Source organism: Anguilla rostrata, chromosome 12 (genome assembly GCF_018555375.3).
Source record: "Anguilla rostrata isolate EN2019 chromosome 12, ASM1855537v3, whole genome shotgun sequence".
NCBI classification, from domain to species: Eukaryota; Metazoa; Chordata; class Actinopteri; order Anguilliformes; family Anguillidae; genus Anguilla; species Anguilla rostrata.
Window position 1 is genome coordinate 13,345,809 of NC_057944.1, and position 16,813 is coordinate 13,362,621.

The 16,813-nt window shown below is 46.9% G+C and overlaps 1 protein-coding gene across 12 annotated transcripts in view; it reads left to right on the top strand.

The window, feature by feature from the left end:
- ncam1b (neural cell adhesion molecule 1b) overlaps nucleotides 1–16,813 on the top strand; it is a 201,892-nt gene that overhangs the window by 148,535 nt on the left and 36,544 nt on the right. For 7 of the 12 annotated variants that reach the window (XM_064302975.1, XM_064302977.1, XM_064302974.1 and 4 more), the window contains 5 exons: nucleotides 2,479–2,508; nucleotides 9,977–10,127; nucleotides 12,092–12,276; nucleotides 13,663–13,759; nucleotides 15,339–15,509. In XM_064302975.1, the coding sequence (XP_064159045.1) occupies nucleotides 2,479–2,508; nucleotides 9,977–10,127; nucleotides 12,092–12,276; nucleotides 13,663–13,759; nucleotides 15,339–15,509 (634 nt within the window). The remainder of the gene's footprint in view (nucleotides 1–2,478; nucleotides 2,509–9,976; nucleotides 10,128–12,091; nucleotides 12,277–13,662; nucleotides 13,760–15,338; nucleotides 15,510–16,813) is intronic. The other 5 variants (XM_064302979.1, XM_064302978.1, XM_064302984.1 and 2 more) reach the window with 1 other exon arrangement.

The window sequence follows — 16,813 nt, forward strand, 5'->3', positions numbered from 1 at the left end:
ATACATAAAAGTTGTTTTAAAAAATCAAAAAAAGCTGCACACCGTTGCTATGTGGTGACGAGCTGAGCGCTGTCCTAGCCGTTTGCGTCGTGTCCTGTCGTGTTCCACCAGCCCACTCCCGTTCTGTCATACCTCATCTGCATACCGCACGTGCTCATAGCCATCCTTCATCTGCTCACATCTCTCCCGTTTGGCACAGATGTGGGGTGCAGTCTGCATTCCAGCACTCTGCAAGTGCACATCCATCACGTCCGAAAACAGAGGCTGGAATGATGTCATTTGTTATGATGTCGTACAGTGAGCTGCCTGCTCTTTGGAATGGCTGTTGCAACAAGTGTCACGTGCATGTGTATTCACCTAACAAACAAGACTTTGAATTTCAGCGAAAGCTCGTAGCGGGTGGGGGAGGGGCGAGCAATGTTTGTATATGGGGTGTCCAGGGTGGATAAACGGCAGTCAAAATTAACTATTGATTCCAGATTGATATTATGTGCAGGGCTGTTTAAAAGGAGCGTGGTTGGTTTGAAGCCAATACTCAGGATGAATTTGTAAAACTCGGGGTGTTGATCAGAATGCTAATGATCAGTCAGTTTTGGTCACAGATGGCTGGCTTAGAATCACTCCCAAATTGCCCCCATTTTTCTCAATTTCAATTACTGCTTGTACAGGGCTCTGAGGCTCTTATAGTCCAATGATTTCTGAAAGATGTCGGCTTGCATTTTAGCTGTTTGAGGCTCCATGGTCTGAATTCCGATTTATCCTGAGAGACAACTGTGCACCTGAGTATCCCTTCTGCCACTCCCCCAAATATACACAAACCAGTCATGTCCCTGAGAACACCCAGGAACCAGTCACCTTCATTTAAAATACATCAACCGATCGGAGGATCTCTGTCACTCCCTGAAAACACATGAACGAATCAGAGGTTCATTTTCACTCTCTAAAAACGAACTAATTAATCAGAGGTCCATCAATACGTCCTTAAGACAAATGGACTAATCAGGGTGTCTCTGTTTCTCCCCAAAAAACACATCGGCAGTCAGAGAGGATCATCCTCATTCTTCGAAACACATGAACCATTCAGCAAGGGACCCTTTAGCTCATAGACACTTGCTATTACCCTGACTTTTCCCACCACTGCCGCCACCCCCTCCCTTCCCGCTAATAAAAAATAAACAAAACCAAACCGCGTTGCGCGGGTCCTTACATTCCGTTTAGCCATTTAGCGGAAGCTCGTATCCAGAGCGACGTACGCATTCATACAGTCAATTTGTATAGTCCTTCACAGTCCTGGTCCGCAGTGTCCATGGCCTAATTCACTTTGGCTTAGCCTACACATACATTTATGTCAGCGCAAGCTCCTTGTCTTGTCGTGAATCTGGCCGGTAAAGGTCAGGCAGTCAGGTAAAAAAATGATGCTACTGTAGGTTCTTCGGCTTCAGCCAGATGAACTACCGGAAGGGCAAATGAGTAAACGCTCAACCCTTGAATGTTTTTTACATGGTATAAATCCTGTGCAGAGCGTTGTTGAATCAGTGCACGCGTGGACGATAGTGACTCTGTGAAATTGGGATGTCTTTCCTGCTTTCCCTATCGCTGTTCGCAGGCGTATGGCCGGTCTCATATCTAGATCGTATCTCGGTAGTTGCATTTCCTGAGGCTGTACGCTGACGGGAAACACAACAATCAAGATTCGATACACCTGTGACTGTAAGGTCTATCTCTGGCACATTCGCTAAAAGCACTGGTTCGTGGTTGAGTGGTCTGTCCTTGGATACGCACCTTGACCTTGCCAGTGGTGACCTCGGCAGGGACCCCCGTGGGCCGCAACCTAGCCCAGGGAGGGAGGGTGCAGCCGGCCGGCTATTCTCCACCCCGTAACGTGAAAGCCACTCCTCCCAGATGATTGGACAACTGCAGGAGGATGTTACTGCATCACAATTGGACATTTCAGAAGACATGGGGAAGTTAGAGAATAAAAATGTGTTAAGAAAAAACTTACTACCCTTTCACTTTCATAGCTGGGATGCATTCCTGAAAGATGGCGTGTTACATCTGAGTGATATGTGGCCATGCAGAAATGAATTTGATGTGAAATACTGATAGAGAAGGTGCCTTCTCTGCCATGGAGCATCAGTCAAAATGTGAGCCGATACTCATTGTTAAAAAATAAACAGTCTCAGTCAGAGTAAATGCATCTAATGTACTGCAATTGTCACTGATACTGCACGTTTGATTATGAAAATTAACATGTCTCTTTCTTATGAAAACACATGCATCGTTTTTAACGTAAGCCCATTTCACTGGACTAGAACAGGTAAAACGTACATTACCCATGAAGAATTGAGCATGTGCATTTCAATGCAGTGCATGTCTTCTGAACTGTGTGACTTTGAGGATTCATTTTTATGGACTTTTTTGATTTTTTGTGCTTCTTTTCTTGGTGTTTTTTTATTTTCCCGTGTCTGTTTTCTCCAGGCTTCCTGGACTCGTCCCGAGAAACACAAGGTATGGCTACTAAACGCGTAGCCAGAGTCTCCATGCTAATGTTAGCCTAGCACATTCATTCAGTAGAAAACATTTCTATTTAATCACATTTCATACTGTGACATTGAAGTGACACAGCGTGAAAAATCTGTTTACACCTACACATGCTGCAGTCTTAAATTCCTTTGACAGTTTCGGTAGCATGTTTATAATATGGAGATGCGCAGGATATTCATAACGCATAATGTAATTAACAGGGTAAGCACAATTTTCACATTTATTCAAATTTATGAGAGAATTATCACATGATCTGAAGGCCAGTCTATTTTATTATGAGTTATGAGACACAGCAAACAATTGCAATGAGTAATTATTACATTACAGATTACATTACAGGCATTTTGCAGATGCTCTTATCCAGAGCGACGTACAACAAAGTGTATAACCATAACCAGGAACAAGTATGACGAAAACCCTAGAGAGAAGTACCGGTCCAAGTGCAGGGAACAACCGCATAGTTCAACTTGGACCCTGAAGGTTAAACTGATTAACACTAACACAACGATAACGGCAACAACGCAGTCTATGGAAAAAATACAAGCAGTAGGTAAGACAGTTAATGCACCTAAGTCACCTACGAAACAGCTGCCTAGTTACAACCCTAAGCTTACAGTCATTTACAGGGGGGTAGGGAGGGATGGGGAGAGGTGCAGCCTGAAGAGGTGAGTCTTCAGTCGTCGTTTGAAATGAGTCAGTGTCTCAGCTGTTCTGACCTCCATGGGGAGGTCATTCCACTATAGTGGGGCCAGAACAGACAGGAGACGTGTTCTGGAAGTGCAGGTGCGAAGAGGGGAAGGTGCCAGGCGTCCTGAGGTAGCAGAACGGAGGGATCTGGCTGGCATGTAGGGTTTGATTATAGTGTAAAATATTCTAAATAGTTTTTAAATGTTTGCTCACCAAACAAGGTCTTCTGCTTTGCAGATCTGTCAGTATCAGGGTTGGGTGTATTGGGTTTCCTGTTCACCGGACACTCTAGTCTGTTCCAGTCAAATCCAGACAGTTAATGCATGAATAAATCAGATGAACAGAATCCAGTGTTACTGTTATTGAGGGACCCAGGGCTCTGTGCCTGGTTGTTGAATCTCTCCCACAGCAATCAGTCAGTTCTGGGGTGGGGGGTGGGGGTGGTGTTGGGTTCAGGGCTGTGATGTCAAGTCCACTCTGTGATGTTGTGTTGGGGGGGGGAGGGGCCAACACTCCCCAGACCTGAACCAGGGCTGATCTATCCAAGCCAAACACGGCCCCACCCCACATCACCCTGCCGCTCTGCGTGTTTGTGTGATGAAATTCAGTAGGGGAGGAGGTGCTGCAGGGTTCCAATTCATTATTCGCAGCGAGAAGCTCTGACCGGCACGTTTCGACATTACTTCAGCTGAGTCGCTCTTTTTCTCCCACCCCCCCCCCCCCCAACAAATCTCTTTTGTTTGTTTTCCATACCGATAAATAACCTCAATAGTACATCAATTTTTTTCTGCTGAGCTAAAACATTCACTGGCTTTCTGAAGCGACACACACACAGCCTATGCGGTTGCCGACCAAATCTTCCTTTACCTCTCACTGGCCTCTGCAACACTTTTTTATGCCTTTTTATGTCTTTAATGTTTATATTATTATGATAATTTAATATACATTTAAAACGATCATATATATACACATTTATTGTACTTTGATTTCAAGTATCATTTTGCCTGAGTATTTTAGAAATACATCTACCTAACACCTACAGGACAGCAATGCTATCCCTCAGAAAGCATCGTCTTCTGTGTGGAGTAGCCTAGCTGTTGTACATGCACACATACAGTACACCAAAAAGGACATGTCTTTGCACGAAAACGCTAAGGAATTCAATTTTAAAGTTAAATTTCCAATTTTTAAAAAAATTGTAAAAATGAGCATGGGGAGAAAAAGGCTTTAACTCCTCAGAGATGTTTCTGTATTTATATAGACACTCAAGCATTCACCATTCACCAGTAGTCATTTTTGTATCGTCAAAATACAGCCAGCCTAGCAAACTGCTCGGGTCAGATATGTTTCTCTCATCCATGCTGACGTTCACTGGTGCAAATAAGTTGTGATTTCCATGAAAGATTTAAATTTTTTTTTTTTAAACTGCAGATTATTTTGTTTCCATGTTTACCTCCATGAAGCTATCAAAGCCATTTGCAGCCCTGCCACGTCATCTCCGCAGTGAGTCAGAAGTTGGGCCTCAGAAATGCCTTCTCTTGGATGAAAGCACTGGTTTTCCCATATTTTTTCATTTAATTGATTTTCTGTGTTGAAAAGAACAAGAATGTAATGGCTCCAAAAAAACATGCAGTATCTTTTTTTCTTTGAAATGCTCCCTCGCACTTGCTGTTAACTGTGTGGTGTAGGCGTGTTGCCGAGGGTAGGCCCTGGCTGTGTCATGGTTTATGGAAGACATGGATCCTGCGTTGTTGGTAGCGGGTGGCTGCCGTGCAGATGCTAAACACGGCCACTCTGTGGCCCTGGTAATGCCTTTTTTTTCCCGAAAAGGTGTCGTAGCTGCAGTGTGACATCAGGTGATGGGCATGTCTTCACCTGCTTCTCCACAGGACAATCGACGAGTGTTAATGCAAGCAGTAGCACAAAGTAAACACTGCAACACACTCTCACAAGCAGAACCCTCTCCCTGGCTCAATGGAATTGTTCCCTAACTTTCCAAGCTAATGAGACTATCACGATGGGTGATTGCATTTTCTGACCACACCCTTAGTAAACTGCTAACGTACGTGTGATCATTATGGACTCCCCCCCGTATGCATAGTAGCTAGTGCAATGTTTAGTTTTATTTCTGAGAATGCCTGTGTTGGAGAGTATGACGATACTTTGTGTAGTTAGCGTGTCTGCGGAAGGGACGTAATATCTTTTTTTCATGGGTGTCCCTCCCTAACCTTCTCCATGTGAAAACATCTCTCCGTTGCGTTAAGTACGGTGTTAGGCGCGTGGAGAAGGGGCGCGGCTTGGCTGGCGCGCTGTAAAGCTCCCTCAGCCGTGCTGGGAGCTGCTGCCGCACTCGGGCCGCCGCTCTGACGCGTGCTCAGGGTGCCGTTCTTAACGCGCGGCGTTAAGAGAGAGGGATTTAACGCGCCGTGCGGTCTCAGCCCCTTCGCGCTCCGCGGGGTTTTCATTAACGCCCCCCCCCAAAAAAAACCCAACGGTGAATATGAGCCCTCTTCCCCATGTACCGCTGCCCCTGCGTTACAACAACCGTAAACAACATCCCCGCTATCTGTACTGATTATTTCTACCGATTCCTCGGAGAAAAAAAGCTTAATTCCAAAAAATAATAATTAGCTACATAATTTTTTTCCGGTGCGCGTGACGGTCCTGGCTCGCGTGCGGTCGGAATCCACGCTCCCCCCTCCACGCGCTCCCCCCCCCGCCCCTCCACGCGCTCCCGGTATCTGTTCCTCCCAGACTTGTTGAACAAGCCAAGAGCGTGTCTCTGACACATGTTAATGAGGTTTCTGCTGGCTCCATGTGGGGGATTAGATTCACAGACACAAGGCTGGAATATTGTGTTACCCTCTCAGCTGCTTCCAGCAAATTGTTTATTTTAGATTTTTTTTTTTTTTTTTTTGAATAAATAATTCAACTGAAAATGCTTCTTTTTTGTAATGAATGCATTGGCACTTTTTTTGGGGCGGCACAGTTAAATGTCCCCTCAATTTTGAGTAGCATGTGAATAAACTTTTCTTTAAAATTTTCTTGTCTTTCTCTAAAGCCTGGTGTGGTCACCTGCATCTCCTTAGACGTGAGAAGAATGGTGGTCCTCTGGTGCACAGGAGGGAGACAGTGTGACATGCGAGCGTTTTACGGGGTACTAGTAAGAGATTCAAATTGGATTTGTGGTCGGAAACCCACCATGTTTTAGCCCTGGATCAACGGATTGTGCCTAAGCCATCTCGCCAGCTACCCAGTCCAATTCATTTTTGAAGCCCTGTATGATATCCCTTGTAGTAAACAAATCTGTTTTTCATGGTGTTTTTTTATTAGATAGCTCTTCTATAGATGCCAGAGAAAGTCCTTACATGGATAGAGCTTCATGGGAGCGGTCGCTGTGAGTTTTGGGCCATTGGCACGGTGCGTTTTCACCCCTTTCCCAGGGCAGCTGGTCATCAGGGCGGCCTTCGTCAAGATGTCCGAATTCTGTCCCACCCCTATCCCGATTGAAAGTAGCCTTCCCAACCCATCCATGGGTGCAGGCTGTGGGCCATGCAGAATTCTGTTCCAGAAACACCGTCTGCCAGCGGCGTGTGATGTATGAATAACAAAGTGAGCCGGAGTTACTCGCAGCTGCTCCAGAACCACGGCCTGAAGGCTGCAGCAGACGAGCCGCGTCCCCTCGTTCCTGTCTGAAACCGGTTTTAACGCAGTCCGGGGCGGTGGGGGTGAACTCGCGGTGCCGGGCGAGGTCAGGGGACCGGGAGAGCTGATTTGAGCGAGGAGCCTTCCCAAACCCGCCGGCGGCGTCGCGGCGTCGCGGACCGAGACGCGCGGCGGACAGCGGAGCGAGAGAGAGAGAGAGAGCGAGAGAGCGGGTGATGAATTATGCAGGCCTTTTGTGCGGCCCCCGCTCGGCCCGAGGCATAATTAATGCGCCGGGCTCCCGATTCGACCGAACTTCAATACCAGCTAATGAGGGTTACGGCTGAACTGTTCACGGACCGCCGTCTTTAAAATAAAAGAATCGCGCCGGGCTGCGCGGACAGGATTTGCATTAATGCCTGGGTTGGCTGTGGATGTTTCGGGGGTCTGAATGAATGTTTTCCGAGACCCCTTGACGTTCATTAACAACATGAGCAGACTTGTGAAGTCCTTTCCGTCCTTAGAGATACTGCTCAAGAAAAGAGCACCGTGAAGACGCAATTACCTGTATGTGAAAGCCTTTTGTCAGACACGGCGAGTGGATTCGAGTGGATTTTTAGTTCCGCTCTCCCCTTCCAGAAAAAAGTGAGCGCAGTTGGGAGTTTAAATCGAATGTGAACTCCACACAACCTAGCACTTTCTGGAGCACTCACCTTTTTATTTTAATCTGCACAAAGCAGAGGCAGATTGGCCATATTTACACTGTTAATTACAGCATTCATCGCATCATTGGCAACGCATTGCGAAACCTCTTGCCTGCGTGTAGTTAATTGCGTGCGGATACGTGTAAAACAACTGGAAATTTACCGGTGGAATAAAACCTTTTTCTTGCATTGAATAATGGGATGTCAGTTGTCAGAGGTAATAGATGTGCTGATTGTGTCAGGGAAGGGAGGCAGCGCGTAATAATTGAAACAGGTCGCATTGCGCGCGCTACAGCGAGTTCTGCGCGTCTGGTGAATTTCAATGCATCTCGCCGTGACATCAAAGACGGATGAAACTCGGGGCTCTTTTTGCGATTTGCGGAGAGCGGGGCTGTTCCAGATAGGGAGTATCGATATTCCGCCGCGGTGGGCGATCTGTCAGAGCGTTGTTAAGCCCTCATTATGTGCCCATTTGTCAAAGGCAAATCACATGTCCTCCTGTGGTATACATGTCTGGGGATGGCCTTCTCCTTAAACCCTGAAGTGCTTCATTCGTTGGCTGGGAAACGTCTGCTTAGTTTAAAGACTTTTAAAGACTGAAATGTCTTTAAAAGGCATCTGAAATATGTCAGGCAAAAAGACATATCTGTTGTTCAGATCAAAATGTATTTTTTGAGATGGCGGTATGCCTGTAGAAGCAAATGATTGGCTAGCCAGAGTGAAGCTGTTGCCCTAAAGCAAAAAACGCATTTTTTAAAGAATGTATGAAATGTTCATTAAAATGTGGAGCGTACTAAAGATGGTTTTTCAATTTATGGTTTATTTATGTTTTATGAAATGGTATTAATTTTCCTTGTGATACAATCTGCTCCTTTGAATAACAGCCTGGAGAGCTATGATGTTTTGGAATGTTTCAAAATCGTTCTACATTTCCCACCCATGTAGCGTGTTTCACTTTGCTCTGGTGTTGAACCTAAGTATGTAGCCAGAAGAAGGGTCTGATCACTGATCTTGGCCTTATGAAGGCATATTAGAATTGGGTGAATGTCTGTTCCATTCATTGCCTAAATATAAATGCAATGCGTGAATTTGCACATTCACACGGGACAGTTTATTCTGTGCAGTTATAATTAATGTCGGCTAGCCAAAACTAAATAACCATGACCACGATTCCCAACATATAGCTGTGCCAACAGGGGAAAAATGAATGCGATTAATGTTTTTAGTTTTTTTAGTAGCAAGTTTTGGCTGAGCTCCCTACTGCTCTCAGGCACCTGTAGAACTATGTGCACTCTGCTGATACTTCACTGAGAACAGACATAAAAGCAAGAGCTCTTTTCTTTTTTTCAAAGGTAGCGTGGACAGTGTCTTGCACAAAATGGCTGTGCCACTGGGAATGCCTTATGACTTAAATATATGCTTCAGCAGCATGAGTGCTTAAATGGATATGTATTGTTTGGGAAGGTGTGAGAGGTAAGACGCCTATGGCAGAAATGTGGGACTTCCTGCAGCGGCTGCAGGGTGGAGACAGGGAGGCGGCGGGGTTTGTTGAAGTGCAGGCAGGGTCCATTGGCATGCCCTGCCTTACTCAGAGCAGAGCAGCAGGCTTAATGGCGGGGGGAGACGGGGGGAAAGGCGTGAACTGTTGTGTTTTTCCTTAATTTAGCATTTGATATGCGTCAAGATTTAAAATATGCTCTTTACTGTATCGTATGCTTTGCCATTTATGCGCATTTTTCTACACACTAAAACAACACATTTCAATACCACTGGAAGATAATATTTCTCTCTCTCTCTCTCTCTCTCTCTCGCTCTCTCTTTCTCTCTCTCTCTCTCTCTCTTCTCTCTCCCCCCCTCTCTCTCTGATTGTCACAATGTAGTCATCAGGCATAGGATGTAATCTTCTCTCGGTCTGATGTGTCATAAAGATTTGATAGGTGACGGCTGTTTGGGAACATTACAGCGGTCTAGTTTGCCATTTAAATGTGATGTGCATAATAACATTTTGACACCATAGCACCGTTCGGTGAATTTTTTCATTATCCATCCCAGTGATTTAGAAATGCACTTAACTTTTTTTTTTTTTTTACATGGAGAATTGTACGTATATACTTTTTTGTTATACTATTGTTGTTATACTATTATGTATGTATTGTCACATTTATGTATGTGTATAGTCACATTTTTCTTCTATTATGTGTATTATTTGCGTTTTGCTTGTTGTTTATGTTATTGCTCTTGTTTGGTGTGCTTGTGGTTGTTTTGTATGGGTTTGCGATGCCGGCGTGTGCTGTGGTAAAGGCGGGGTCTGTTTCTCCAGCCGAAAGCTCGACCGGAAGCAGGCGGCACGGTGAGCGCGCCGAAAAGCTGACGCTCTGCTCTCTGCCCCCCTCTAGAGTCTGGACGGGAACGTGGTGGTGCGCAGCGACGCCCGCGTGTCCTCGCTCACCCTCAAGTACGTCCAGTACACGTACGGCGGGGAGTACCTGTGCTCCGCCCGCAACCCCATGGGGACCGACGCGCAGGCCGCCTACCTGGAAGTCCGCTGTAAGAGAGCGCCGCTACGCTAGGCTTCGCCGCTTCGCTAGGCTACGCTAGGCTTCGCGTCTGTCTGTCGCAGGGACAGTCGGCCTCTGTGTTCAAAGGTTTCCCATCTCTCCCCCCCTCCCTCTTTTTATTAATTCACTGCTGTCATAAACATCCTCTCTCCTCATCCTCATCCTCTACCACTCTCTACCCAACAGAAACAGGTGTATTTTTTGACTGATTTTTTTTTTTGACTGTCTTTTTCCATTCGCCGCCTGTTACAGTAATATGCTATTATTATTACTTCACTTATTTTCACCGTCCTTTTCCACCAGTTGAGCTGTGCAGTCGCTAATATACAGGATTGCCTGACTCACACAGTTCTCATGGTCAGACTGGTGATATTTATTTATTTATTTATTTTTATAATAATGAATTTTTTTTTAAACAAATATTGCTTATGTTGGGCTTTGGGTATGCAGTTTAGGGAAGTTGCACACTGACTAGAGACGTTTTTAATCGCTACTGAATAATAAATCCTACAATAAGTCCCCACGAATGTGAGGCAGTGTGTCATTTATATGCCTACCCTGGCTGGTGAGTCTGCCTCATATCATTGTCCTGTAGGCACTGTGAAGGTGAGACGCGGCTTTTTGAAATATTACCCATCGCAGAGTCGTGAAAGATAAGCCTTTGCTCGGCCATAATTTTCTCGGAAGCAGAGCTTTACTTTATTTCCCCTTCAAACCCTCCCGGCCAATCACCGCCCAGATGGAGATAAGGAAATTTAAAGTTGCCATAAACCTATTAAATCTAATCTTTCTGGAAAAGCTGGAAATTAACAGAGGGGGAAAAAATAGCATGTAATGAAGGCCTTATCTCTCTTCGTTGCTCTACCCCCGCGCCAGTAATCTGTGGTTTAACCCCTGAGATAGAATCATAACACACAATTGATGAAGTTTAGAGTTGTAATTAGAGAGTGGTGGTTGTGAGTGATCGGGTCCTCGGTTCAGGTCTCGGAGATCGCCCGATTGGAAATGAAGTGAAGCCTCTTTGTTGCCGGGAGGCGCTTTGGGGTCCGGCCTGGATTTAATCAAAAGAAATGGCCCTGTCAGAGAGCCTCGTCAGTGAGTCCTCAGGCCGACAGTGCCGAAGAAATTAAAGCACGCCCGTTCAAGATGAAGAATGCCACACGCTCTCTTTTTTTGTTTATTTGTTATTTGCCCTTGCATATTTGTCCCCGTACGCGTCCCTCGTTTATTTGCTTTTTGTTTGGGCTTCCTGAGTCTGCCACGGGCTGACTCTGCCCCCTCCCCCATTTTCATGAGTGTTACAGACGGCGTGGTGACATTTCAGACGCGAAGCGTCTTTTTCTCCTGTTATTATATTATTCAGCCTCAGCGCTGCGGGATCTGTGGACTGTTTTATTCCCTCTGATTGATTCTTCTCTCTTTTCCGTTAAAAGCTCTTTTTTTTGTTGCATCCCTAGGCAAATCCTCCATCACAGGGGACCGCAATGAGATAGCGAAATGCAGTAAAAAGACATCAATTATGTATTTTAATCGCGCAATATTACATGAATGAGAATAATAAATGACAAAAACTGAAGCTTTTACTGAAGCAGTTGTTTGTGTTTGGTGTGTATCTATACCAGATCTGGGGCAAATACATATTTGTTTTGGATTCAAATACTTTTCTACGCTTTACTGATCTTGCCTGGTGTATTGGAGCCAATGAAAAACTCTCAAAATGTGTCATATTGGCAGGCTCAATTACACCAGGCAAGATCAACAGAGCACGTATTTGACCCAGGTCTGATCTATACACATCTGCATCTAGTGCTGTCTGGCACACATTTGATCTATTCTGTTAATCAGAATATGGTTGGTTCAGTAGTGCCTTTTTTGTTCGATGTTGAGAATGACTCATGCCTCTAAGGGTGAAAAAAAAAAAGTTTGGTCACTGATGTCGGTGCGCCATTTCAGACACGCCCAAGATCACGGGCTGGGTGACGGTTTACACCTGGGACGGAAACCCCGCCAACATCAGCTGCGAGGTCCTGGCCCACCCCAGTGCCTCCATCGCGTGGTTCCGCGACGGCCAGCAGCTGCCCAGCTCCAACACCACCAACGTCAAGATCTTCAGCGCCCCCTCTGTCAGCTACCTGGAGGTACGCCCGCGGCAGCGTCGCCTTTGCCTTCTCTCAGCAGGAGAACCGGTCCAGTGCCATATTTTTTAAATAAATCACTCTTTTAAGTACACTTCATGCAACTTATCAAGTTGTCATTTGCCTGTGACAAAAGCTATTTATCAGCACAGTTGGATATTTACTGAACCGATTTGGATTCTGTACCTGCCTCAAGAGAACAGCAGTCATCAATTTGGACTCGAACCCAGCACTTTAATTCTGCGAGCTTGGGTCCATCTCCACCTCTCCTCGCTGCCCGGCAACATGCAATAATCCGCTAACCGCTGAGAGCAGCCGGTTAAGACAGGGAAACCGCGGCGCTGAAAAAGCCAATGATTGTGGAGGGCGCTTTGAGTGACAGCCGCTGCGGGGCGGGGGGATTAATCAGGAAATGCGCACATAACCCAGAAACACTCCAGACCTTACCTGGTGCGGTCGGATCGACACCTCGCCCGATACCTGAAGCACTTGAGCAGTAATGCGAGTGCGTGTGCATGCGCTGTACTGATGCACTTATGTATGCAATTCAGGTGAAGTATCTCCAGCAAGGGCACTCCATTCGTACTTTCAAGCTGCAATCCACCGATGTTACTAAATGTGTTTTTTAAAAATCGTTCTTTCGTTCGGGAAACCGTCGGCCGACCGACCGGCCGAGACTGCCGTTACCGCTCTTACGCTGCCCCTCGCGGCTCTTCGTCGCTCCTCATCCCTCCTCATCCTCAGGCATGTCTGTGAGGATGCACGGAAAGGTTAATAATAATGTCCTTTTATGTCCTATTAGGGACACCATACGTAGTGGTCCTTCTATATCCAGGTTATACTGTATAATGGCCAATGTATAATGGTAAATGCTCAAAAAGTGAAAGAATAAACAGGTTAAAAATAAATTCATGGCAGTTGAAATCAGCGTGCCTGCAAACGCACGGTATAATACGGTGACAGGCACCTGGCGACAGGCTGCCCCGCCCTTCCTGAGCATCTGGCAATGCGCGCGATGTGATATCTCCCAGCACCACCTGGGGTGGGCCTGTGTTGTGTCCCTGCTGTGGTTAGGCCATGTAATGATCCTGCGGGTTATTCACCTGAGCTCTGCCAAGGGGCTGTGGGGGGAGAGCCAGGCCGCCTGGAGGGCGATTTGGCCGAAATATCGCCCCGCCCCCACCCGCCACGGGCGCCGCGGGGAGAGAGGGACAGCCAGCGCGTTCCAGAGTTTCGGTCCGCGTGTCCACATAGCCCCCGCCAGGGCTGGTGCGGGGGGCCACGGTGTCTGTGGAGCTGTGTGTGAGACCAGAGGCCCTGCTCTAACAGAGAGAGAGAGAGAACGGGACAAGGTAGAGGTTAATGTGCAGGTCCTCTCCTGTCGTCCAGGTCACTCCGGATTCGCAGAACGACTACGGCAGCTACAACTGCACGGCCTCCAACGCCCTGGGCACGGAGTCCAAGGAGTTCCTCCTGATACAGGCAGGTCAGTAAACAGCCCAGCGTTTATCAGCTTTGTGTGTGTGTCTGTGTCTGTGTGTGTGTATGTATGTGTGCGTGTGTGTGCCTGTCTGTGTGTGTGTGTGTGTGTGTGTGTGTGTGTGCGCGTGCGCGTGTGTTTGCACGTTTTATCATTGACCAGCAGCCATAGCACCACGCACTCTGCTCCTGCCGACTGGCTGAAGCTAAGCAAGTGTGGGCTTGGTTAGTAGCCTCCTTGGATGGGAGACCACCAGGGAATACTGAGTTGCTGCTGGAAGTGGTGTTGGTGGGCCAGTAGGGGGCAATCTTCCCTTTGGTCAAATAAACCCCAATGCCCCAGTGCAGTGACGGGGACACTGTACTGTAGGAGATGCCGTGTTTCGGATGAGACGTTAAACCGAGGTCCTGACTCACTGTGGTCATTAAAGATCCCATGACAATATTCGCAAAGAGTACGGGGTTCCCCGGTGTCCTGGCCAAATCCCAGATCTGGCTCTCGCAAAAACTTTCCACCTAATCATCCCATGATTTAATTGGCTAAAAAATGTTGTGAGCTGCAGTGGAGCTGCTCAGTGGCCAACAATAGAGGATTGTGTTTGTACTGGGCAGCTCCCAGGTGTGAATGTGTATGAGTGTGAAGCAGGGCGTTGCTGCACAAGAGCATCCGTGCTCAGCAAACCTACCCTGGGTAAATAAAGGTGAAATAAATAAAATAAAATAAAAATGGGAGCAGGACATCCAGCCCATCTCCGCTTGTTATTTTGCCGACTGTCTGCAGAGGACCACAGATCTGCTTCTGTCAATTTCTCCTGCTTGTTTTTATAAAAGGGAGACTCTTATTTAGGTGCCTCTATTTTCTGCACTGCGTGAGATCTGCAGAGCTCAGGAACGGATAATGGCAGAAACACGAGCTGCATTGCTAAAAAGGCAGTACGGGTTATTACACTTCTGATATGAACAAGTCTTACTTTGTACTAATGTGGGTTAAGTGGCACTCTTGACAGAACATGTGCTCATTAGTACACGTGAGGTTAAATGATAGAGAAGATCTCATCGCAGCATCAGAAGTACACCAAACAAGATAATGTACATTTGCAGAAACATCTTAATTTACTGGAGAGCTGTTTTGACAATGTACACAAGTTCAATAAAATATCATGGAGTTAATGGATTTAATATGATGTTCTGTGATTTAACAATGCATTGTGTCTCAACAAAGACTTTCAGAATTTGACAGAACAGAAAATGGCTGTAGAGTTAAATGCTTACCATTTTGGCTATCGCCTTCGTTGAGAACTATAGAGATACTGAATTCCTCTGATAAAGAACAGATCTATAGTCTTTGGGCAAGGCATTTATTTACATTGAATTCTTACTTGAATCCATGATTCAGACAGGTAGGTACTGCACATCAGTGGTGGTTGAGGCGGAATGTCTTCACTGTAAAGCGTTCTGAGATCTTGAAGATGCTGCTTGTTTATTATTAGCGTTGTGGTACAAGGTGCGTCTGTCAGGTTAATGTGACATGTCCGGAGCTGTGTACGTCGCCCCCTAGTGGACGTCTAACCGCTCTCTCTCCGCAGACGTGCCCTCGGCGCCCTCCGTGGAGCTGGTGGAGCCGTACTCCAGCACGGCGCAGGTGGAGTTCGAGGAGCCCGAGTCCAGCGGAGGGGTGCCCGTGCTCAAGTACAGGGCGGAGTGGCGGGTGGTGGGCCACACCAGCTGGGCACAGCGGGCGTACGAAGCAAAGGACGGTGAGTCGCCCGCAGGATGGGATGGAACGGGACTGGACGGTTAAATGTTAATACCTGATGAAAAGTACATGGAGGTTAATATGGCATTGTTAGATGAGAAGCACCTCATGGACATAACTCACTCGCTCACTCACTCACACACTCTCACACTAACTCACTCCCTCACTTACTCACACACTCTCACACTCACACAGTAACTCACATACTCACTCACACACTCTCACACTCACACAGTAACTCACATACTCACTCACTCACACACTCTCACACTCACACAGTAACTCACATACTCACTCACTCACACACTCTCACACTCACACACTAACTCACATACTCACTCACATGCTCACTCTCTTGCTCACACACTCACTCACTCACATACAACACACTCACTCACTCACTCATACACTCACTCACTCATTCACGCAAACACTCACTCGCTCACGGACTCACTCATTCATTCACACACTCACTCGCTCACTCATTCATTCACGCTCTCACTCACTCACTCATTCAGTCACTCACTCTCTCACTCATTCACAGACTCATTCATTCATGCACTCGCTCACTCATGCACTCACTCATTCATTCATGCACTCACTCGCTTGCTCACTCATTCACTCACCCACCCACTCACATTTAGCGGACTGAAAGTTTCTCCACAACGGGGAGCTGTAAGCAGGCAAGGTGCTACGTACGCCTGGTGCTTTGCATCAGTTGACACTGCGTGTCCTTGTTTTGACTTATTTCCTGTTGCATCTGATGAATATTTTCTATTTACCGATTCTGTCCGTTTACCTTCCTGCACCAGCTCCCTGCTGAAAGCGCCCGTCTCCCCAGGCGCAGCGCTGGTGAATGCAGATGGGAGCGATCGGGCGCGTGACTGAGGAAAATGTTATTTGTTTTTCAGTCCCTCCTTCTCTTGGACGTGCTCCCAGTAGAGTAGCCTGGGCATCTGCTGTGCCTCTGCACAGACATAATTAATGGAAAAATGACCATAAATCCCAATGCAGAATAATCCGGAATAATTTTGTGCGTTCGGTTGTGACCGGGTCTAAAAACCCAGGGATTTTTCGGGTAAAGACTGGAGGAAGCAGTGAGCCCCCACCTCTACCCTCCCACCCACCACCCACTGCTCTCATGTGGGCAACCGCGTCTCGATTTCTGATTTAGGAGGACGGAGAGCGAACTCCCAGTAAGGTCTGCCCGCGCCTCTGCCTCTGATAGCCGTGAGATCCACTCTCCCGGGCTGGAGCCTGTGACCAATCCTGTCTTTAAGAGCAGATGAAGAGACTGGGCACGCC